We start from the raw sequence: 26,135 nt of genomic DNA, 5'->3' as shown, positions 1-26,135 counted from the left end.
TTCGAGCTGAGTGGAGTTCGGTTCAGTTTACATATAGCTGAACTCGAATTCGAGCTTGAGTTTGTTGAGTTCGTAAAAGTCAAGCTCGAACTCGGTTTGAATTCGATTCGATTCATTTTTCGTTATTAAAACAACGTCGTTTTAATACATATTGATCAAAATGACGTCGTTTTGTATCAAAATTTTTACTTGAAAAATTTGCTTCAGCTCTTATAGGGTTGGCTCATTTCAAGCTTGTTCAAACCAAACTCAAACTCGAGTTTAAATTAATTCGATTTGAATCTAACCCTAGTTAATTGATTAAAACTAATAACGAGGAAAGGTAACAGTAACATCAAAGAAGGAAAAAAATTGTTTAAAAAATAAATAAAAATGGTCAAAAAAGAGAAAAAAAACTCCTCGATGAGATGAGCTCTGACACCAACGTTGATTGTGAGTTGAATTCACACTTAATAAGCAAATATTCAACTCACTAAAATTGCTTCAATTAGAGTTTAATTTATTTAATTCGAATATTACAATTTAAATATAAGGATTGATTCGAATGAAACTAAACTTAAACAACAACTATCTTGAACTCAATTTACTCGAATTTGTAAATTATAATATCAGGCGAGAATCGCCCAAAAAAAAAAGAAAAATTTTAAAAATGTACAAGGCAAGTTATAACATTGACATTAACTGCATCTCCATTTAAATTTGATAAGCTAAAATTATTCCAATTTGAATCTAGTTTATTGTAATTAAATACGAATCTGTTCAACTCAAATCTCATAATTTGATGGCAAATGTGAATGTGCTAGAACTAAAATTATTTAAACCCGAATTTAGTTTGATCTAATTGAAGTTGAGTAAATTTGATTAGAAGTCAACCTGAGTCAACCGTTCTTGGGTGAAAAGTTCTTAATTTCCCTTGGCCATTGAAACAAATGTCAACGATAAGAGAGGAATAGTCTTTTTCTAAAGTCTTCACCTGTCTCATCACCACCAAAATCCTTATTTACCACCGCCGCCACTACCACCACCTTACTATGAACCCACTTTGTATTCCACTTTAAACCCACCTCTGCCTTATGCTCCATCACACAGTCCTTATCCTGCTCCCCCACCCGGGCCAGCACCACCTTCGCCACCGGTTAATTCTTATTATTGCCATTCTCAAAGTGGCTACACTTCTTGTAATAATGCAAATCACGTGATGGGCAGCTTCAGAATCAACCACCAGTTTCATTACCAGCCTCCTTACTACGCTAACCAGGCCCATCGATGGCCCACTAACAAGCCTCAAGTGGGCCCCGCAACACCGCCGCCTTATGTTGATCATCAGAGTGCAAAGAAGGTGAGGAATGATGTGAATGTTCACAAGGATACGTTGAAGATTGAAGTGGATGAGCAGAATCCGGACCATGTCTTGGTTTCATTTGTCTTTGATGCCATGTTTGATGGGGGGTTAGTGATTTCTATATCAATTAGTCTAACTTTTTTTTCTTCTAAATATTGCTTTTTGGTGTGATTTGGTTTAGTGGGTATGTTGAATTATTGAATGTGTTGGATAACTTGGATTGTTTGAGTTGTGAAGCTGTGATCTCTAGTCTTAAAAGTTACTGTGTTTGACTTGATTATAGAAAAGCTTTAATTTGTGAATATTAATAGAACTGTGTGTGGATTATTGAATTGGGGCGTCTTGATTTCTAGGAATCATAAATTATATAAAAAAAAAAAGAGAGCACCAGTGAAGGGGTAATCTAATAATGACATAAAACTGGATAGCAGGTGCTGTGGTAAGATATAATAACCAAGAAATTATCATATTGTTGTTTTCACTGTTCACATAAAAGGAAATTGCTTTATGCACCATGCAGCAGGTGCAGCATTTATAGTATATTTACTTTCTATATTTATTATGGGAGTAGAAGTGACACTTTAGACTCAGTCTCTCAGATGATGTATGTATTATTAAGGAACCGCAGAACAAATTAAATCCTTTCGCTGTATATTGTCAATTATCGTGGTGATTTGGTGATACAATTCTTGGATCCTGATAAGATTGTCTATGCTATGATATGATGCTGCATGAAATGTGCAAAACATTGAGGTATAGATGTCTTCACTAGACACAGAAATGAGCATAGCATAGACAGTCTAATCAAGATCCAAGAATTGTGTGCAGCATCATACCATAGCGTATCATTTTATAATGGATTGTCTATCCTATCAGATAGCTCATGGTACTAGCACTTTCATCGTAGTTTTTCCCTTTACTCTCAATGTTTTCAAAGTGATTGAAATGAGCTTTTGACACCATTGTAGTGCTTCTGCATTGATAAGAAATGCAGTGGTCTCAATCAAACCTGTCACATATGGGCCATGTGCCACTGTGATAGTGAATGGATTTTGTAAAATGATGAGATAATGGCCTGTTTCCTTATTTGGAAGTATAAATATCTTCTCTAGACACAACACCATTCTTCTTTATTTTTCTGCACTATTTCCAAGTGGTTAGTTCCTCTTAAAACAAACTATATCTTTCATCTCTGGCAGATTTTTATTCTTTCAAAGACCATAAGAAAGTCATGCTGCTTCATAACATCCACAAACAGAAAAAGCGATGAGATTTAAACTTCAAGAATTTAGCTGATATCAATTCATAGCTTTCTAACTATTGCCTCGCGTATCGTATCTGTCATTTCTGCTGTTTGTTGCATATTCCCTTTGTTCATATGGTGTTCCACTTGGTTGGAGTGTTATGTACCACATAAGGTGTATACCTGGATAAATAAACATGAGGAATTCAATTTTTGAAGGTGATATCGTGGTGATTGAAGTCCAAATTGTCAATCTACCTTTATGGAGAAGCTATATATGAGGGGGATTCAATGTGTTTGCCTTTTCTCCCGGGGTGATTGGAGGGACATTGTCGGTGTCATGTTGCATGAACTGTGTTTGTTCTCCTTCTGGACTATCTCTGTGCTTATGATTATTTGCATTAGTTTTCTCAAATTCGTTTGTGCATACTTATCATTAGTATCTAATAAAATTGGAAGTTTGTGAACATGCTGTTACATGATCACCTTGGCATTTAGAATATCGAATACTGATTACCGCTGGTAGCTTATGTTGTAAAGGACAGTTGTCTTTTATTTATACTTTCCAGTTCCTTTAGATATTTGGACTGGTTTTAGTTGGATATAGAAAAGTCAGATAACTGACAAGTGTACAATATCAATTGAGGAAGAAGAAAAGAGTTTACAATAGTAAACCTGAAATTTCCTTAGCTATTACTGTATTGTGACTCGGATGTATCACCATATTCTAGCTTTGAGGGAAACTTACTTACTTTCTATAATCCAACAGTTGCAATGATAGATATGTTTTTCAGAAGTAGACTAATGCATTGATTCTCTTAACATTGTGTGATACTGGTTACTTATTGTTTGACCGGTGTCAGCACCACCTGTCTAGGTCTTCAATGATCTAAATTTCAAGGCCATGATATGTTCAGAGTGTAGAAAAGTCATATTCTAGCTTTGAGGGAAACTTACTTTCTATAATCCAACAGTTGCAATGATAAATATGTTTTTCAGAAGAAGTAGACTAATGCATTGATTCTCTTAACATCGTGTGATATTGGTTACTTATTGTTTGAACGGTGTCAGCACCACCTGTCTAGGTCTTCAACAATCTAAATTTCAAGGCCATGATATGTTCAGAGTGTAGAAAAGTTTGATTGTACAGTAGGCTTGTAGTTGGTCACAGGATCTTGGCATGTGGAACTCAAAACAAAAATTTTATGATCCCATTGATTACTTGATGGAAACAAGTTTTGGAGGAAAAGGGTTGACAAGACTGATAAAGTATTAGAATTTTTAGGAAAAGACCTGAGTTCGAGCCTCTGTCTGCACTTGTGAAACATTGATTCAAATCACTTACTCAAAAAAAAAAAAAAAGTTTGGGATGAAAAGCAGCATGTTGGTTTGATCTATATGTTTGAATTGTTGTTATGTAGTTTATGAGAGAAAGGCTTTTTTTTTTAGTTCTTAAGAACATTACTTACATCACGTAATTTTTTATATAATGTTGTTTCTTTTGTTTTCTTTCCTATTGACAGCATCACTATTTTGTACTTTGTCAAGGAAGAGGCAAATTGTAGATTTGTTCCACTGTTTCCCGAAGCCTATGTGCCAGTGAGAGTTCCCTTTAAAAAAAAGGATTGGGCCAGAAATTTTGTCAGCCTTCAGGCACAGGCATTGACCTTGGCTTCTTTGAATTGGATGATCTCTCTAAACCATCGCCAGGAGAAGATGTATTTCCTCTTGTAACATCTGTTGAAACAAATGTGACATCACCTTCCAGCAATGAACATTTTGGTGATCCTGAGCCAAATACAGCTGCTCATATGCAGATGACTCAAGCTGTTCTAGAAAAGAGCAATGACACTTCATTCCTAGCAAAAGTAATAAGGCAGATATTATGGGTTGATGGAGTTTGCTATGAGTTACATGAGATATATGGAGTAGGAAGCTCAGCAGCTGAGGGTTTTGATGACAGTGACCCAGGGAAGAAATATGTGATTTGCATGACTGAACCTAAGGATACTGCTGTGCTACCTTGCAGACATATGGTGAGAACTCACTTTTGACTATTCTATATCAAGTATCATTTCATGCTAATACTTTTACAGAGACAGTATTTATCAGAGTGATTAAGCCATCATAATTAATGAACTGAGATGTTCTAGATGTGAGAACTAATTTGAGGATTGGAATGTTGGTTTATTTAAGTGTGCCCTCAGATTAGTTCTGAGCTGGGTAATGTTTTTCTGTTCTCTTACAATTGCTAATCAGCTGCAGATCTAGCTTTTAAAATACAAGGTCAGAAAATTTAGTGTCTACATGCATGCACGTCTGGTAACCATATAATTAACCGTTGATAGAGAGTTATATGTCTATTTCAATAATGAGGAGCTATTAAGCATAGCGATTAGTTGCTATATTAGCATAAAAGCTTTGAAAATTTTCACCTCCTGCTAACCGAGGCCCTGTGGAAATGCATGCCTCTTCATATAAGAATTTCAAGCTAAAGTAGTATTGTCTCCTATCTTTAACTTGTATTTGGGTTTTTAAAGCAAGAGTTTTTAACTAAAATTGTTTATGTTGTACCTTCCAGTGTATGTGCAGTGAGTGTGCAAAGGCATTGCGGCTTCAGTCAAATAAGTGCCCCATATGCCGCCAGCCCATTCAGGAACTTATAGAGATCAAGATAAATAGTGGTGATGATCAATGACAGAATTTTATATCAAGTTTCATTGCACGGTATGAGTACTTAATTCTTTATATTTGTAATCTGTCTTTCCCAGCTCTTTATGCATGTAAGTATTCTGTATATTCCAATCGTTTAACAACATCTTTTTCAATCATATACAACATCTTTTTAACTTCTGTGTGACATCCATGCCAAAATCTAATCTTGCAAGTATGAAATGTAACCTTTAGCGTGTTTGTGCATGAGAATCTATAACAAACTATAGCCTTCAAATCTTCTAATATTCACTCAATCAGTGTGAATCTATATCCAACGTCTGTGTCATGGAAGTATGCATTTATTCATTTCTTTTAGAGAAAGTAATGTTTTGAGCTATCAGTTGGAGTAACCCTTCTTTTGTTAAAAAAAAAAAAAACAGTACAAGTGAGGTGGAGGAATAATATTTTCCCTTCTTTCACCGAATTTTGAAGTTTGCAAAGATTAAACATAATACAAATTATCTTGATATCTTTTCTTTTTCTTTATACTCCTAGCCTTTTGGATAAGTTCTTAAACCTGACTTTCCTTGTTTGAATTTTCAAATTATGTATCATAAATTCATGTGATTAGTTGAAAAACAAAAAATGAGAGAGGTTGCAGCTTGTAAGGACATTATGGGTCTGAAGTACTTTTCCCCTTGGGCTAGCAGCCAAAAAGAGTCTTAGAGGGAACATTTGTCATTGAAGTTTTAAAAATGGGAGTAGGGGGACAAACTAAGAATCTTCGAAGCCTTTGGATGTGCCTTTGAGAAGATGTTACCTTTTAAACATATGAGGTGCAATAAGACTATTCATATTTTGGTTCTTACTGAATATTTTTCCATATATGGCAAAAGAATAATGTTACATGCAACAACAAATTATACAAAATTATTTATACAAATTGATATAGTAGCATCTAATTGGATGATTTTGAAGGGAGGGAAAAAGTAAATAATCACATCACCCAATCATAAAGTGTCACCTTAGTTTGTATATTTGTTTGTATGGATAGTTTTATTGATTAAAAAAAAGGTTGTAGAAGTGGTTCTGCTCAAATTGCTTCTGTTTAATTTGTACCAAAGCTCTCTAGTTCAGCTTTTTAATATGAAGTTTCAGGATACCAGATAATTCATATGCCTTTATTCTACAGTCATATTGAGATTTCTGCAGATGTTTCTTTGCATTTCATTACATTAGCCCTTTCGTTGGGCATGGTCAAACTTCATAAAACTTGCAAAAAGATAGACATGAAGTGGTGAAAGCTGTCATGGACCACATGTTTGTTGACTTCTTTTAGGCTTGTATAAATCAGTAGATTGATAGTGAAATCCACAAAGATTGTTTGGCCAGTTTTCTGAAATTCTGGTAATTGTGCCCAACCATGCCCTCTGTCATTAAGAGTTTGGCATGCACATGCAATGGAAAACACCTGCGTTTATTCTTTGATTATGTGGTAACTTTCTTCTGCTTAAATTCTTGCAATTATAAAGCAAAACATAGGATTGCAAGCCAATTTTAAGAGGATGAAAAGTTCATTGTGTGCTCTGTAGACAAACAAGTAACAATGAATCAACCTATTCTTGAAATTTGACATGAAAAATGTTGCCCTACTTGGGCTGTCTCTCTAGTTGGCATCTATCTGGCTATGACTGAGAGGCTGGAGAGGAAATTCGGAGATTTATGAGATGGTTTATTTGTTGAAATTGATGACCACTTCTTCTACAAGGCGTAATTTTGAGTTGTTGATGCATACGAGGTTTTCGTTGTCCAAACAGTGAGTGGGTGAGGGTGGAGTTGGGTAGTGTCCCAAGCCCATAAGGAGCATTTAACTATTCGTTCCTTATCATGTCGTGAATATGACATTACTTACGGTTTGAGTTTATCTCATGAAAAGCGATTTTAAATTTTCCTTAGGAATAAAAACTAGAGTAGGGGTTTGGTTTAGTTACTTGCTTGGAGTTCCTTATCATCTATTGGATGTAGTCTGCTTTTATGTGAATCAAGATAAATCGTGCGTGTTCTTTTTCTTTAAATATAATGCAGAAAAGCGATTCCTCTTTATGTTCACACTCTTGAAACATCAAACTGCACCAAGTATTTTACATCTTTTTTGTTCTGATTTAGTGCAGAAAGTAAAAACCCTAGGGTTTTTTTTAATCCTCTGAAGTCAACTTATGAAGATCTATAGGTGTATTATTATTTCCCATTGACACTAAATCTCGAGCTATAACTGGCAAAGAGCATGTGAAGATGATATGAGGTAGTTCATAATAGAAGGCCATGGCCCTTTCATGCTGTATTTCCTCTGCACATCTATCACTGACCAGGGACCACTTGGTGTTCATGTGATTGTGATGCCATAGTCATAAATGGCCATGCCTCTTCCCATTCTCTTAAACAACTATACAGACAAAAAAGGACGTCATCTCAAAATCCAAAACTGGCTATTCCCTTGTCATTTTCTCCACACAAATCTACGCAATTCATCTAGCTTGAGCACAGCCCATACCCAATTATTTAACTAGAGTTAGATTCGAATTGAGTTAATTTAGAGGGTTCGATGTTTCACTTGATTTTAGCCGATTTTGAGTTAGAGCTTCAGTTTGATAGTTTTGTTTGAATTAAGTTCAAATTTCCCTTTAACCACATTGTTTATTTGTTGTTAATACTATTTATGTCACCGACAATTCTCTAATCACATTTTTGATCAATTTAAACAAACTTGAGCTTGAGTTAACCTATGCTCAAATTTAATTTGGTTCGAATTCAACATTAAACCTATCTATTTGTATTAAACCAATGTAGTATAAATCAACTAAATTTAAAATTGCGTCTGAAAAATAGACATAATAATAGTTGAATAATATTACATGTACAAAAGATATATATTAACTGATACAAACAAACTAGCGTGTCATTTACTTTATCTCTGATTAAAAGAGTAAAACTATACATACAAAATTTATCCATACAAATTGATGCGACATTGTGTGATTACGTGATTAGGAATTAAAAGAAAAAAATAAACAATCACATTATCTAATCGTATGCTATCACATCAGTTTGTACGGGTAAATTAGTTAAATTTATTTGTATATGTAGCATTACTCAATTTAAATTTATTTAATCATACAATAATATGTTAATTTATTTATACATGTTAATATCTAATTTTTTGTACATAAAGTATTAGTGAAAACTTAGATATAAAGATTGGTTAAATTTTACAAATAATTTATGTATATACGATGATATGTTATTATATATTAAATAATTATTAAATATAAATTAATGTTCAATTATGCGATGATATCATTAGTATACCAATTAATATTAATCGTTAGTGGATAGCTTTTAAACTATTGAAATGGCTTTATTGCTTTGAAAGCAAGGGAGAGATGTCCAAAGGGGAGAAAAGAAAGAAAACAGAAACACAAAGAAAGGCACAAGGGATTATGAGGGGTTAGGCTTTTAAGAAGAAAAAGAAATATTATTTAGAATAGTATTATGTGTATCATTTTTATTTATAATTTTGTTTCTAAATAATAATATGTTATCATATGATTAGATTCAAATTAAATTGAATTCGAGCTTAGCTCGATTTACATAAAACTGAGCTTGAATTTGAGCTTAAGCTCGTAAAAGCTAAATTTGAATATAGTTTAAATTCGATTCGATTTATTTTTTGTTATTAGAACGATATTGTTTTAATATATATTAGTTAAAACGACATTGTTTTGTATCAAAACTTTTAATTGAAAATTTTGACAAGTAGCTCAAGCTCGTATAGGGTTGGCTCATTTCGGGCTCATTCGAGTCCAGCCCTAGATTAGATAATTAAAAATTTAAAATAAAATGATATATCATTATTTATGTATAAAATTATACATATAATATTATTATATTATTTAACGCTTGTTTTTTGGTAGGATTTGTTCCTTATTCTTGCTTTGATAATCCATGATTAATCCCAAAAAAAGTTTCTTTTTTCTAAAGTTCCATTAATCTCTTATTTTCACATTCACATGCCACCCTTCTACATCAATCCATTTCCCTTCAAATTTTATGTGAATTTCTGTTACTCCTTCTTGAGGTTGGATAGGATCTAGGTTGAACTCGAACAATACACAGCTTAAGATCAATTTGAATTCGAAAGAGTTAGTTTGAAATTAATACAATTCTAAATGAGTCAGTTTAAAATCGATTTGAAATTGATGAGTTGACATTCAAACTTAATTAAAAAAATTATTTAAGTTTAGATTTGATTATAGTTGGTTCAAACTTAACTTGTTCAATCTGGGATCAAGTAGCTTGAATTAAATTCAACCCAACTTTTTCTTATCTAACTAACGTGTTATAACAATATGTCATTTTACAACCAGTATTTAACAATTTGATAAAATTGTATGCATTAACAATAAATACTAATTTATGAACTAAGATGTCGTAGGGTTGGTTCGAGTTTGACTCTAATCTTAAATAGTTAGTTCAAGTTTGAGTTTGAGTTTAATCAAACTTATCATAAATATTGTTAGAGTAATCCGTAAAATAAATAATATCATTAATGAGATAAATAATGTTATCATATAAGATAAATAGTATCATCAGATGAGAATTCAAATTGAATTCAAGTTGAGTTACCGAACTTAAACTCTAACTTAGATTCAATTTGAAACAAATCGAATATCAATTTGAGTCAAATCGGTTCTCTTCAAATTCAATTCTAAGACGTGTTATTATATAATTGAAGCTCAAATTTGACAAAATAAATCTCTTAAGTTCAACCCCATTTAAACTAAATTTATTTCGAACTTATTCCAAACTAAATCGATAATTGAATCGAAGGCAATTTCATAAGGATGTGACCCTTGGAAGGGAACATTCGTCATATGATACATCATAGTTACTGTTTTGCTCTTTCAAAAAAATTAATAAATATTTATAAATTACGTGAAATAGTTCAAATGGATAATTCAAACAATAATAGTTTTGTACAATTAATCTCTGTTTTTTTTTTTTCCCCTTTTCAGTTTTCACTTGAAGACATTATACGGGAATCTTGGAAGCTCACTACTGAGTGCATTCAATCATGTGCTCTGAATTATTAGTTATAAAGAAAACAAAATAAAATTGTAACATCGATCGAACATTGTAACTTAATATTAATATATTATTAATTTTAAAATATAATCTGTTAAAGTTTTATTTTTGAGTTTTACTATTTAAAACGTATTTTAATAACTTAAGAGTTTGTACGTTAAATAATTCTTTTTTATCATTTTAAGACAACGTAAGAAGTTAATATATACCCATCATTTTTCTTTTTTTTTTTAATCAAAGTAAAATTTATTTAAAAGTGTTACATTTTTTTATACTAATTATCATAGGTTTGGAGGGTTGACATATCAAAACCACTTGCGTGACACCTTAAACAAACCTATCTTTGAGGTTCAACCTTCTATCTTTTAGAGATTCAAAGTCATTGTTTTTGTTTTGTCTTGGATGCAAATTTAACTCTTAACTAGTTTATGCAAAACTAGCGTACTCTTTTCTTTAGTGTCACACGAGTCCACTTTGACACTCCCCACTTTTGGAGCAACTCTTGGCTCTTGATCCTCACCACAAAACCAACAACATCATACATGTTTCTCACACAATTACTCATGTCATGATGGTTGGCACTTTGAGTTGTAAACACAATATAAGATCCCAAGACAAGTTTCACATCGATAAAGTATAATGAGAAATGTTGAATATATATGAATATTTCACGTTGCTTGAGAATGATAAAAAAAAATTGATTAAATAACTTATAAACTTTTAAGTCATCAAATAGTATTTTGGAAAATCCAAAAACCAAAATCGTGACTAATTGTATATCTAAAGTGAACAATAATTTTATAATTAATAGAACTATTGAATTATGTGTATAAGATGAACAATGTTATACATACCTATTTTTTAGTACATAAATGCATACACACATAATGTTTCATTATGTGATTGAGTATTATTTTATCTTTAATTTAAAATTACCCAATCACTGGATGACACACATTAAATATATATTTATTTATATATTCAAAATAAATACACAAAATTTTATTGATATAAAATATCTGATTAAGTCTCTGTCAACAAACATTTAAATCTTAATATTAGGTTATATCGTATTTGGATACAAAAGTAATCTTTTGAATTTGGATATAAATACACATTACTATTAAGATTACTTTGGAGAAAAGCAAGTGTTCAATGATATTTATTTTAAGAATGAATTAACCATTTATGATTTGGACATAAAGCAACACAATAAAACTATATGAATTAGTAGTGAGTATTGAGTTACGTAATTAGAGAATTTTAAATTAAAGCTAAAGTTTTACTCAATCATATAGTAACTCATTATCAATATAGATTTAATTTGAATTGATTTGATTCGAATTCATAGTTCAAGTTAGGGTCCTAACTTAGTAGAGCGAATCAAGAGCGATTTGTTTGTTTATTATTTTCACCCCTCTAATAATATTATTCATCTTACTAGTAGTTTTCTGATGATATTATATGTCAACTTAAATAAGCTTAAACTGTAAATTATGAATTCGATTTGAGTTAAACCAATCCCAGATTATATTTTTAGCATGTCAAATTTATCTCTGAACTCAATATTGATACATAAATTAGTATTTATTGTTAATATTGATAGCAATACGCCAAACCGTTGCCAAATGTAGACTAAAATGGTTATTTGGCAGGTTTGGTGGAGATAAGGGTAAAATAGATATATAAAAAATATTACAATGTCCAAAAAAGGATGGCGTAGGAAAACAGTACTAGAAATTAATAATTTTAGAAGGCAAAACTAAATAGTGGAGCCTAATTCTGGAGGTAGAAATTTGACAAAAATGTCCTGATAATAATTATAAGATTTGGGTCATTATTTATGATCCCCATTACTCTCTTTCCATGGTGTAGATGCAAATCTAAGTCACCCTTTTAACAAGGGCCATCTGGATATATTCAAACCGAATTAAATTCGAATATAGTTAGTTTGAGCTTCACCAAAATATAAAATAGTCATTTTAAGATTGAGTTAGATTTGTTTAAATCATTAAAAAAAAAATTATTCAAATAAAAAAATCAAAGAAAAATAAATATTATCGAAAAAATATTGTTAAGAAAAAGAAAAACTACCAATGAAAAAGAATCTTTGATGGTTTGATTCAAACTTGAGGAGCTCACATTGATTTCAACCTTATCCATATACTTAATAACTTTTATCTTTTATCTACGAGTGGATTCAAACTGAAATTAATTTGAATTCAATTCGATTTGATGAGTTCGAGTTTGAGTTTGATGAGTTATCCCTTAAATCAGTTCGAGCTCAATTTGATATAAAAAAGTTAAGATCAAGTTTGAATATGATGCTAAACTAAGCTCAATTCAATATTGTAATCAAGTTCAAATCGACAAAAAAACTATAGTTATTTTAATTAATTTGAATCGAATTTTTTTAGATTTATGAATTTGACTACTTAAATATCTCAAACTCAAACTCAAATTTGATAATACAAAATTTTATTAGTTATAATTCATTTAACCTAAACTGGTTTTTCAGCCATTATGGCAACCATCATTTATAAATAATTTGGGTGGAGATATATTTGGTAACTTGTTAAAATATTCCAAATAATTCCTTGGTTATTACTAAATGAAGTCACATTGACATTTGAATATAATACCATACAACTCATCTTATAGTCACTAATAAATAAGCCCCAAGAAGGCCTTCTTTGCCTACACTTCTCTCTTCCTCTGCCATTTCTCTCTTTACCTTCTCTCTCAATCTCCCTCCATTGCCTTGGAACAGACGAACCAGAATCACAAGTTTCAATGGCTACCCACCTCTTCTAAAATCCTTCTCTTTCTCTTGAAGCCTTAAAGTTTTCATCTTTCTTTCCTATTTTTTCTCCATACCCAGTTGATGCTCTCTGCTTCTGTGACCTGATCAAGCCTGGAATACACAAACCATTGCTAAATTTGCATTGTCAATTAATCTTCTGTGGTCATTTTGCTACTGTTTCGCAGATCTACCAGCATTACCAACTTTTGTTTTTATCTTTTCCAGTTATTATACATACCTTTCTGGAAGAAGAAGAAATGAGTAAAGAAGAGTTTATGAAGATTCAGGTACACATCTCTGATTTTTTTTTTTGTTTCCTGTTACTTTTCTTGATTCTGGATTTATTCTTTGGTGGGTTGCTTGTGCATGCAGACTTGTGTTCTGAAAGTGAACATCCACTGTGATGGTTGTAAGAGCAAAGTGAAGAAAATCTTGCAGAAAATTGATGGTACAGCATCTAATCTTTTATAAAAAAAATTGATTTTTATTTGAGGATTTACGGATTTGCAGGTGTTGAATTTCGGGTTTGTTTGATTATGTTCAGGGGTGTTCAAAACTACCATCGATGCAGAGCTTGGGAAGGTGACAGTTTCGGGGAATGTAGACCATAACCTTCTAATAAAGAAGCTTCAGAAAGCAGGTAAACATGCGGAGCTATGGGGAGCTCAGAAGCCAAACAGCAATAATAACCAGTTGAAGAACATGCAACTTGACAGTGGCAAAAATGGCACGAAAGGCCAAAAGGGTGGTAATATTAACCCGCCCAAAGGCGGCGGCGGCATTGGCGGTGGAGGTGGAGGTGGTGGATGCGGTCAGCGGAACCAGCAGCAGCAGCAAGTTCAGCAAATGAAAGGGTTTCAAGATCTGAAGGGCCCGGCTTTTAAAGAGATGAAGATGCCTTTGAAGGACCAGAACCAGAAGAGTGTCAAGTTTAATCTTCCTGGAGATGATGATTTGAGTGATTTTGATGATGATGATGCTGAGTTTGAGGATTATGAACTTGAAGATGAGCTTGATGATGAATTTGATGAGCCTCTTCCTCCGATGAACAAGCCGATTATGGGTAACGGCCGACAGGGTATTCCTGATAACATTATGATGATGATGATGAACGGGAATAATGGCGGTGGTGGTAGCCAAAATGGTAAAAAAGGAGGCGGTGGCGGTGGAGGTGGGGGTGGGGGAAGTGTTCCTGTTCAGGTAAATATGGGTAACAGTGAGGGTAAAAATGGAAATGGCGGTAAGAAAGGTGGTGCTGCCGGCGGTGGCGGTGGCGGTGGCGGGAATAATCAGAACCAACGTGGCAAGAATGGTAAAAACGGTGGTGGGTTCCCTCAAAATGGAAATAATGGTGGAGGTGGGGCTAATAATAATAAGAATGGTAATAATGGAGCTGGTGGTGGTGGAAACGGTAACATCATGAATGGAAATGCGAGCAAAAAGGGACATAACGGCGGCGGCGGCGGCGGTGGTGGAATGAATGATGGGTTTCAGAACACGGGTGGGCCTGTCCCTCAAGGTGTGATGCCTAACATTAAGGTGGGTCAAATGGGCAACATGCCAATGGGCCCAATAGGCAACATCCCAGCTGTTCAAGGCCTTCCCGCAGCTGCCATAGCTGGTGGTGCTGGTGCAGGTGGTGGAGGTGGTGGTGGTGGTTACTTTCAGGGAGCCGGGCCGGATCTTATGCCCGGTAACCCTTATCACCAACAGCAATACATGGCTGCTGTAATGAATCAACAACGTGCAATGGGCAATGAAAGGTCCCAGCCCATGATGTATGCAAGGCCACCTCCGGCAGTCAATTACGTGCCCCCACACCCTTACAACCCGTACCCGTACCCGTACCCATATCCATCTTTTGTCCCGCATCCGAACCAACCTCAGGACCCATCTTATACCCACTTCTTCAGTGATGAAAACGCCTTAAGTTGCAATATCATGTGAAGGAATTTGCGGTTCTTTCAGATTTTGGTTTCGGTCTTGCTCATGTCATATTATACATGAAAATGGGTTTTTCCATTTTAGTTATAATTTTCTATTTTTGATCTTTTTTTCTTTTTACCCTAAGTTGAATTAGGGATTCTAAGTTATGATAGTTTTGAAAAAACTAAAAATAATGTAACAGTGTTGTGAGTTAATCATGTACATTTTTCAAACTTTGGCCCGCATTATTGGTTGGATCCACTTGATGGGTGGATTTGATTTGAGCAAAAAGTTCCATATTGACATTTCTAATTTAAGTTGGAATTTAAATTTATTTAAATTAATATAAGGTCGGAGTATTATTCCCCGTTGAAGTTTTAACCAATCCGGAAAACATATCGCTGATATTTTAAAAACAGAAACATTTATTTATAAGTTAATTTTTGTTAGATGTAAGAATAAAATTGTTATTTTATTAATAAACTTTAAAAAGTTATATATTTTTTCTCTCTTAATTTAAAAAACTCATAATTTCTCTTTATGATTAAATTTTGAAAATTTTACTTCTCCCTTTCCCATTTTTAAGGTTTTGTCTCTAGTGGTCGTCCGTCGATCTTTTTCGACGAAAGACAAAGCATGTCTATGGATTTCCCCCTAAGATCATCCGTTGATTTTTTTTTACGTTCAACGAAGTGTCTTCCAGATCTAGATGTTTCATCCAATGTCATTATTTTTCATCGAAGAATATCGACGAACGTCCTTTCTTGGATAGGATCAATCAACGCCCAGTGGAGATGAAACCCTATAAAGGGGGAGAAGTGAATTTTCCAAAGTTTAATCATCGGAGAAATTATGAGTTTTTTAAACTGAGAAAATGATATAAATTTTTATGATTTTAATAGTAAAATAATTATTTTATCTTTATCTCTAACAGAAACTGACGTATAGGCAATTGTTTATGTTTTTGAAATATTGTTAATGTATTTTTAAAAATTAGCTAAAACTTGGGTTGAAAATAGTCAATTTGAATTTATTTGAGTTAATAAATATTATTAATTAAATGATTATAAATAAAATAAATAGTGTTTATTAAAACGGTAAATAGTATCATTAATAATAATTGACTCATTTTCGATTGTAAATGTTTAAGGTAGAGTTTTAATACAACGTTGATTTATTCAAATCCAACCATAGATTTAAGTATAAGATATACAGTGTAATTAAAAAGATAAATGAGATGAATTTGATCTGAGCTATTAAGACAAATAATAATAAATTGATACATATCATATGATATATGAATACAAATGAAAATGATACGAACTTTAAAGTGTATAAAAAACTGATATAATATAATGAATGTATTGTATAATACGATACATATTATCAATATAATGCAATATTTTTTTTTGAGGTGATAACATAACAAATGTGTATTCGAGAAGTTTAAAATTTTAAAGGATGTTGATGATATTTTTTAAAATGATGATGTGTTAATTAAAAGTTGTTATTATTCTATTATTATTATATTAAAAAAGTATCACATAATATGATACACGATATACAATATTGATTTAACTATCATATCACTATTAGTGGTAAATACGAACTGAATTACGTTCGAATACCCTAGACTCGAGTTTTGTTTAAACAAAAAATAGTTTAACTCAAGCTCATTAAGCCGAAATTAAGTTTAATTTGAATAAAAATAATTAAGTTTAAGTTCGATTCAAGTTTAATTCGAGCTTATGGGTTGAATCCATGCTAGAAGTTATGATTCGAATTAATCTTATTTATAAAGTAATATCATTTTATTTAATATTAGATAAAACAATGTTTTTTTGAACAATTAATTAATATAATTTAAATCAATATATAAACTAAATTCAAATCGAATTAACCATTTATTTCATTTGTAACTCATATCGAATTAAAATATTTTAAATTCGAATTTAATTTGGCTTAAATAATAAGTGAAAATTCTTAATTTAAATTCAATTTAAATTTAAAATAAACGAATTTTAATTGAATTGAACGTAATTGAGTTGGCTTTAAAACTTCAATTAATTTGATTGGAATTTAATTCTAATATCACTATGCCCGCCATCCCCACAGGACTATTGCTCGTACCGTTTCTAGTGGATTTTTCACTGATTCACTCACCGTGCTCCCTCTGCATCAGTAACCGTAGAAAATGTTGACAACGACAACCTAACAACTTTTGACTTTGAAAATCTAACGGCGTTGACACCTTTGACATAAATTAAGCAAAATCGTCCGTCTAGTCTTATCAACAGAAGAGTCCATTTACCATTTTAACCAAAACCCAACTTTGATTGCCCACGTGAGTCGTGACGGCGATCAAGATCGTGACCATCATCGTGATTGCCCAGCAAGCTCATCATCTATCTGTCTAATCAAAATTTTGATCAGGCGTGGGGTCCAGTCAAGTAACAGTACCAGGAGAAGTACTTTTACCCACAAGTACTTCTCTGTTTTAATAGACAAATGTACTAGTTCTTTACTACCGAATTAAGTTTAAGTTCGGATTAACTTAAAGGTTAAAGTACTATTTTCCACCTAAACTATATTGAAAACTCAAAGTTTCCTCATTAATTTTAAAAATATCATTTATTCACTCATAGTCAATTAAATTTAATGAAATCTTACCTCTAAAAATTTAATCTCATTTTTTCTCCTAAAAATTTAAAAACTAATATTTTATTCCCTAAGATAAGTTTGAAAAGATCGTATTTCCCCCATAGGATTTAGTTTTAAAACTTGTTCACTTTCTCCGATGCCATTATCGGCCTTCTCTCTCTCTCAACGGTTTCTCTTCCACCAACGGCCCGCCTCAACTCTATCACAACCCATCCGACTTCAAGAGACGTCGTCTAAGAAGAGAAATTGTCTTTTCATACATGGATAAATAGGGTTTTAGAAATGACTCACATCAATGTCTCACAACGTATTTGAATCATCTAAAAACTAAAATACAAAATCGGGTACATATTTTCAATTTACAAAATTTGATTTAACACGTTTAAATGTTTTCCAACATCAAGAATTGATACGAAAAGATAGATATATCATACAATATAATATAATATAAATAAAAAATTATACATATTTTAAAGTTTTATAAACTGTTGGTACCAAATGAACTAATATATCTATTTAGAGAAGTAATGATGTAATATAAGTGTATTTCATAATTTTTAAAATTTTTAAAATATTTATGAATTTTTTAAAATGATATCATATTTATTAGAAATTTTATGTCATTTTATAATTATTATTATTAAAAATATATCATATAATTCAATACAACTCCTCATAAATTATATGAAAATATAGATTTTCATATTTATTAGAAGTGTGATAATAAATTACGAAAGGGTTTTTTTCTATAAGATTTAGTAGATTCATAATTCATATGTGTAATAATTGAATTACATATTATATCATATATTTTTATATTATATCATGTATTATAGGATATATATATATATATTTTTTAAAATTATAAATATTATATCACCTTCTTAAAAAAATCATAAGCCTCCTCTAAAATTTTAAAATTTCTCGGGTATATCTTTATTAGTTATTATGTCTTTTTTTTTTCAAACATGTATCAATTCTTATTGATAATATATCTCATCGTAGGATGTCTACCAAATTATGTTAATTTAATATATTTTATAATACGTATTATTTTTTATCAATATCATTAATTTTTTTGATAAAATATCATAGATTTAGGGAGCGTTTGGTTTGGATAATATTTTATTACTAAAATTGAGAGATTATCGTGAAGATAAATTTCTTTAAAGATTATTAGATATAAATTACTACTATGTTTAATAAAATTGGATAGGTATAAATAATTATCGTATTTAGTTAAAGATAATATAAGAATACTAATATATTATTTTACTTAAATACCCTTTGGTATAATTATTCTAAAATATTTTTTATATTATTTGTTATATTAATTAAAAATAAAATTATTTTTGTTTTAAAAAATTAATAAATAAATATATAGTTATAATAAAATTAAGATTAGTTTGATAATTTTTTAATATTTAAGGTAAAGATTACTTTTTATATACCTTATTATATCACTATGAATAATAGAAGATATCGAAAATTTTTATTATTTATAAATAAAATAAAATAATATAAATAATAAATAATATATTATTAAAATAATATTTTAATCCTTATTATGTTGTTTTGTCACTAATTTAACACTATTCCTATCCTTTGGTAGCCTCTTAAGCTAATTCCATGTTAGAGAATACGTGGAAGATGAGAAGGGGGTGAGGAATCACTTTCGAGGAAAGTGCAGGGTTTGTCGGGGATTATAAAGTCGTTCACATTAGCCCAAATAATAAGAGATTCAAATTCTACCATGTGTTTGTGATCTAACAGATTGCACCCTCGTTTTCCCCATTTTATCTATTCATTTGTCTCTAATCATGCCGAGATAATAACTTAGAAGTAGATTCGTATCAAATCAAGATTAAAATAAACCTCGATTAAATTTTTGATTTGAAGGAAAAATACAATGATTTAATTTTAACTCAAACTCATTGAACCAAAGTTCAGATAATTTAAGTTTGATTTAATCTCTAATTTTGAAATTTGATTAGAATTTATAGTTCAGATTCATGAATTGAGTTTGTAACTCATTAGTAAAACGATATCTTTTTAACTTAGCATGATTCGAATAAAGTTACAAGTTAAGTTCAAACCAAATCGACCGTCATCTAACTTGCATGTTGAGCACAACTAAACTTTCTCTAACTTCAATTAGCTCGGTTTAAAATGAAAGTCAATTCTCTCAACTCAAGTTCAAGTAAATGAACTTGAGTTGAGTCAAACCAAACTGAGTTGACTTTCAAGACCAATCTAATTCAATTCAAGTCCAACATTAACTTCAAATAGAGTTAGATTCAATTTAAACTGCTTATATTAGTATTCAAGTTTAAATCGAATGGATCAAATTTGAGTCAAAGATTAACTTATTTCATAAAACAAATTAAGTTCGAACCGATTCAAATGCTCAATTTTAAATCAATTCGAATCTAATTCAAAGTTAAGGGTGCGTTCAAGCTGAGAAGGCTAAACATAAATTTATTGTTTAAATCAAACGAGCCAAACTCAAGCAAAAGCTCCAACTTAGCTTGAATTTAACTCGTTTATCCTTCTGGTAATACTGTGTACCCCATCAACAATAGTATTTATTTTGTCATCAACCATTTGACAACACATGCCCCAGCTCAAACTTGGTATCATAGATTTGAATCGAATTTGAGTTAGCTTTCGACTCAACTTTGGTCAAATCCATTTCTACTCAAAATAAAATTATTTTTAAGTCTAAGTTCAAGTCTCATTTCTCCAATTTTAAACTAGATCTTGTTCAAACTCACTCCGCATTAAATTTAACCCTAACTTCAATTTAGTTGAGAAAATGGGTAATTGTAGTAAACTTTAAGCATATTTTAGGGGGGAAAACCAAGGAGTTTCAAACATTAATTTTGGAGAAAAAAATAAAAAAGAATTATCAATGATAAACCCCCGAACAAAAGTCTAAATAACAAAATAGGAGACTTCATATATAAAAAAATATAAGTTTAATTATTCTCTGATAATATCTTAAGATAAAACTTTTAATTTATCTAATTTAATGATTATATAATTAATTATTAAATTTAAAATTTATTTTATTTAATATAGTTAATTTAATCCCGAAAAATAATAATATAACTTTTTTTTTAAATCAATGATAATAAAGCGGACACTTTTTTTTTTTCCCACTTTGTTTCATTTTAGGGCCCTTAATTTTGACGTTCTTGTAAAGGACTAAATGCTTTGCAAACTTTCACATGGACCCTCTTCCCACTCTGTTTCACTTGCCTTCGCTTCTTCAGATTTCTGAAAATGGTCTTCAATCTTACATCATCTGTTCGCATTATTGCTGGTCAATTATATGTCTAAATGGAATAACATTTTAATAATAAATTAAATTATTGGATAAAATGTTATCTACATAATTTAAGAAATAATTTTTTGTGGGTTTAAAAATAATTTTTATATCGTGTATTATATATTATATAATATCATAAGATACAATTTTTTAAAAATAATTATAATATAATAAAAAAATTTTAATTATTACATTATTATGTTAAAAAATATCATATATATCTTTTAAAATTTTAAAATAATTTATATATAATTGTACCATGTCATTATTTCTATAAAAAAAGATATCATATTGTAATATATATTTTATATATTATACCAAATTTTTATATATCTTAAAATACATATTATTATTTATATATATATCATATTGTATATTGTAAGATATTAATAACTATACTTTCAATTAACAGAATAATTAAAATCATCATCGTTTTTATCATATCTTGTACTAAATTTCATATCACAATTTAGCATATTATTGATAGTGTGATTTTTCGCAAGAGCTCCGTAGTCTTTCTTTGGCCGTCAAAGGCTCTTTGTCTCATCTTTAAATGGTCATTGTTATTAGAGATGACACTAGAGAGGAGAGAAAAAAAACTTAGGGATTTGGGGGTAAAATAATTATTTTTTAAAACTTGAAAATTTTGAATAAGAAAAAATTATAAGATTTTTAAATATAAAACAAATGTGATAAAATTTTAATTTTTTAATAAATAATAATTTTATCTTCAATCATAATTAAATTTTTTAACAAAAACTAAATTATAAATAAAATTTTAAAACTTTATAAATATATATATTTACCTTTATATTAAAATTTTGATAAAAAATATTAGTTCCGCCAATTAAATATATTGATCTTAGCCAAAAGGCCGAGATTGGTATACCAATCAAATATCCCTTCTTTTTGCTTGGGAAGTTAATTTGCAATATTGTATGTAGGGTTAGATTCGAACGAAGTTGAGCTCAAGTTGAGCTTAGTTCATATATACTTGACTCGAGTTCTAGTTTAAACTCGTTGAACTCATGAAAGCTGAGCGTAAATTCGGTTTGAATTCAATTTGATTTATTTTTTATTATCAAAATGATATCGTTTTAATATATATTGGTTAAAATGATATCGTTTTATATTAAAAATTTTAATTAAAAAATCAGATAAACAGTTTGAACTCGATTAGGCCAGCTCATTTCGGATTCGATCGAGTCAAGTTTGAATCCAGCCATAATTGTATGATAGATCCAAATAATTCTCACTGGCCGAGATGATGTGTAGGGTCCACCAGTATCCCTCTGGCCTCACTGACAGAAAAAATAAAATACATCCAACTGGGGCCGCCGAGTATCCCGCCCGGGAAAAGAACAGTGTCAGTCGCATGACATCTCACCTCACACTGTTTAAAACTACGAAAATGCCCCTAACGGAAGACCAAACGCCGTTAAGTGTAATTATTACGATAATATAAAGCAAGGCAAACGCTACTAGTAGTAGTAATAATTACTGTCAGTTAGACCCACCATCGAACTGCGGAAAGGACTTCCTAATTGATTCTCCTCTATGCGCACGCACACTCTTTGTACCGTACACTAATCATGACTCCTCCTAATTTAGCATATTTCTCCTTACCACTTTTTCTTTCACACCCAAAAGAAAGTTATATATAAAGTGATAAATATATATATTTATCATAGAAAAAAAAAACTTAAATATTTATTCAAATTTTAGTTTATTAAGATATATTTATAAATTTTTTATTAAAGTTAAAAGATAAAATTATTATTTTATTAATAATATTAAAATAATTAAAATTATACCTCATTTTCCTTCTTAGTTTAAAAAACTAATCATTTCTCTTATAAATTAAGTTTAAAAAAATTTATTTTTTTTCCCAATCCTGAAATTCAACCACTTTTTCTAACGAACGATGACCCAATAGTAGATAAACAAGACTAAGTCGTCCAATAACATGTCGCATCGATCACCAGTGGTCGGAGGGAGGGATGAAAAAAAAACTTAGGGATTTGAGGGTAGGGGAAAGTCACTTTTCAAAGTTCATGTATAAGGGTGAAATGCTAATTTTTTAAAGTTGAGAGAAAAAATGAGATACAATTATATATATTTTTAATCTTATTATTAAATAACGGTTTTACCCTTATACTTAATGACAGTTTAAATAATAATATATTATCTGTATACATATTTCGTATATTTAAACCATATATACATCGTTTTATTAAGTATTCAACTGAGTATATAATCTTAATGATATAATAACTTGTTATCGATATACAAAATTAGATTTATAAAACTGAATGCTTATAATTTTATTGTTGGCTCCAAACCTTTTCTCGTGTTACAAATAGTTTTTTTTTTTAAATCTATACAACAATTAAATTTGTAATTGAACGGTAGGATGTCTATACAACAATTAAATTATCTGTATAAAATCCAACTCGAGCTTGAATTGACAATGAAATCATTGGAGAAGCCTCTAAAATGTGTCAAAGAAAAAAAGGTCATCAAAGATAATATAAAAGAAGAATCGCCGGAGTAAAAGCCAAGAAGAAGAAAAGTCATCGAATAAGAAGAAAATTTGAGGAGAAGCTGAAAAATTATCAGAGAAAATGAAAATATTGTTGACTTTTTGTCGATTAATTAGATTTGATCCACTTTGACTCGAACTCAATCTAGGATCACCTCAGCTTGAATATGACTATTTTGAGTGAAACACTAAACTGAGATTGGACCAATTCGATTGAAATTCAATTTTACTGAAATATATCGATACATATTATATCGTATAACACACTTATCATATCATATTGATTTTCAATATACCTTAAAGTACGTGTTGTTTCTCGCTTGGATTGTTTCTATTTGATAGAAAAATCAACAAAAAGATATTAGAATATTTCTTTTGTTGATCTTGGAATCAAAAAATGAAACCTAACCCTAATGCAACTTCAGCTGCATACTTGCATTGTGATTGTGATTGTCATTGTGCCTTGTCTTGGTGAATTTTATGGAACATATAATAAACATGAATTATGCGTACCTTTCAAGGCATACAAATAATACAAAACAAACACAAAATCTTAAAAATTTAGACATGACTTTTTTGCAATTTACATGATATAAATCATCAAACTACCAAAGAAAAGAATAATTTGAGTTTGCTGGGTGTCTTACTCGTCAAGCTTACAAGCCTGAAAAAATTTGTTTCAAAGCAATTAAAACAATATATTTGATCAATATATATCAAAACGACATCATTTTGAATAATTTTAACTCAATTACAGTTATGAGCCTAGTTAAAACTCGAGTTTAGTTTAACACTATAGTCAAATTCGAGTATAACTTATCTCAAATTAAACTGAGTTCAAATTAGTTTATAAAGTGCTTGTCAAGCTTGAGCCTAGGCTCAAGCTCGAGTTTTTCAAACCCTTAGACTTGGATTCACCCATGTCGAGCTCATTTCAAACTTTATATAGTCGAACTAGCAATTGAGTTTGAGCTAATTCGGTGTGGATCTATCTCTACGTTAAGGGTTGAATTCGAATTGAACCAAATAGGAGCTTGAGCTTGCCTTAAAATTGTTTGATCTTAACTCGTTTCGAACTCATCTCAAGACAAACTTTGAGTTTGGCTTAATACTGCAACCAAACAAAAAATGATTAAAATAATATCGTTTTAATCGATTCATATCAAAAATTTCTAAACTGATGAGCTAGGAGAACCAAACTTGGTTAAAGAGCTCAAGCTAAAAAATATTCAATTCCTAGGCTTGAGCTAGGCTCATTCAAAATCAAATTCATTTTTAAACATAAATAAACTTGGTTCAAATTCAATATAAATTATATCGATAATAGTGAAACGCACAATTATTTCAACAAATCCATGTGCGATCACATCTGGGTTATATGTTTTCTATGATTTGATATTAAAAAAAAAAAAATGATCCAAGTGCCTTATATCACGGAACCCATTTGTTCAATTTTTCTTGTGATAGTTATGTTACATCACTTAGTGGAAACATGTTTAGGTCATAGATTTTGATTATTAATGTGTCTATAATTTATCATACTTTTTAGCACATTTCACGGGTTAGTAATAATTTGCAAATATTCTTTCATCTATTTCTTTACCCCTCTAAATAATTCAAGGGAAAAAAATATATATCGTTGTGTTACAATTTCATCAGAAAACACGGGCTTATGATGTGGGATTTACAAGGTTTAGACTCTCCAATTCAATAATTGATTTTTGTGATGTGATGTGATTCTTTTAAATTTCGTATTATTCAGTATCATCAAAACCACCAACATGTATCCTAATTAATCGTGCGACATGACTTATAGTGTTGTTATTACATTGACTACAAGAGTGATGACATCGCCCAACCCTAGTTGGAAGTTAGCACATAGCTAGTCTCGCTAAGTGTCAAGGCTATGGATCATGGTGATATATATATTACACGTTGAGATTGCATAATGTAATAGTATGTTACAGTCTTAAATTTATACTAAAAAATATGGGGGGACATGCGATACAAATACTGATTTTAGACTTTAACAAAGAGTTAGTACATAACTAGTTTACATAAGTGTAAAGACTACAAAAAATAGTGATATATTATACAAGAAGACTATAGAATACGATAATAAGTTGTGATCCCAAGATCATATTAGAAGATATAGGGAACATGTACACTCGATCTTAGTAGTCTCAAGGTTAGATAAAAGAAATATGAGAGGTGTTTGATTGCAATGTAGGGTATCAAGAGCGGCAAATGAAATGGGTGTTGTTTTGAGGAAAGTTGGCAGAGGAATAAATGAATTAGATTGGCAATGTTAATGTTAAGTCACAATCAAAGAGATGGTGATGGAGAAATAAGGCCAAATTTTACACAGTGATGGAGAATTGTCCTCATCAAAGTGGAGTAGAAGAGAAGCATAAGATACACTTAAAATTGCATAACATTTTGACTCCTGAGAAGAAGAAAGTGCATCCATGATTTTGCTTTTTCAATTGT

The 26,135-nt window shown here is 30.6% G+C and overlaps 2 protein-coding genes across 2 annotated transcripts; both read left to right on the top strand.

Annotated features, from left to right (window-relative positions):
* Positions 1 to 884: 884 nt before the first annotated feature.
* LOC123211765 (probable E3 ubiquitin-protein ligase LUL4) lies at positions 885 to 5,434 on the top strand. Its single transcript, XM_044630630.1, is given in 4 exon segments — positions 885 to 1,449; positions 4,109 to 4,199; positions 4,202 to 4,621; positions 5,167 to 5,434. Coding segments are annotated over 4 exon segments (879 nt in total). The 5' UTR covers positions 885 to 1,198; the 3' UTR covers positions 5,284 to 5,434.
* A 7,623-nt stretch (positions 5,435 to 13,057) lies between these two features.
* LOC123210828 (heavy metal-associated isoprenylated plant protein 33-like) lies at positions 13,058 to 15,344 on the top strand. The gene is made up of 3 exons (XM_044629316.1): positions 13,058 to 13,472; positions 13,558 to 13,633; positions 13,730 to 15,344. Exons 1-3 carry the CDS (start codon positions 13,443 to 13,445, stop codon positions 15,130 to 15,132), a joined length of 1,509 nt encoding a protein of 502 aa, XP_044485251.1. The 5' UTR covers positions 13,058 to 13,442; the 3' UTR covers positions 15,133 to 15,344.
* Positions 15,345 to 26,135: the final 10,791 nt, after the last annotated feature.

Source organism: Mangifera indica, chromosome 3 (assembly GCF_011075055.1).
Source record: "Mangifera indica cultivar Alphonso chromosome 3, CATAS_Mindica_2.1, whole genome shotgun sequence".
NCBI lineage: Eukaryota > Viridiplantae > Streptophyta > Magnoliopsida > Sapindales > Anacardiaceae > Mangifera > Mangifera indica.
This window is presented reverse-complemented; position numbering and strand designations above follow the sequence as displayed.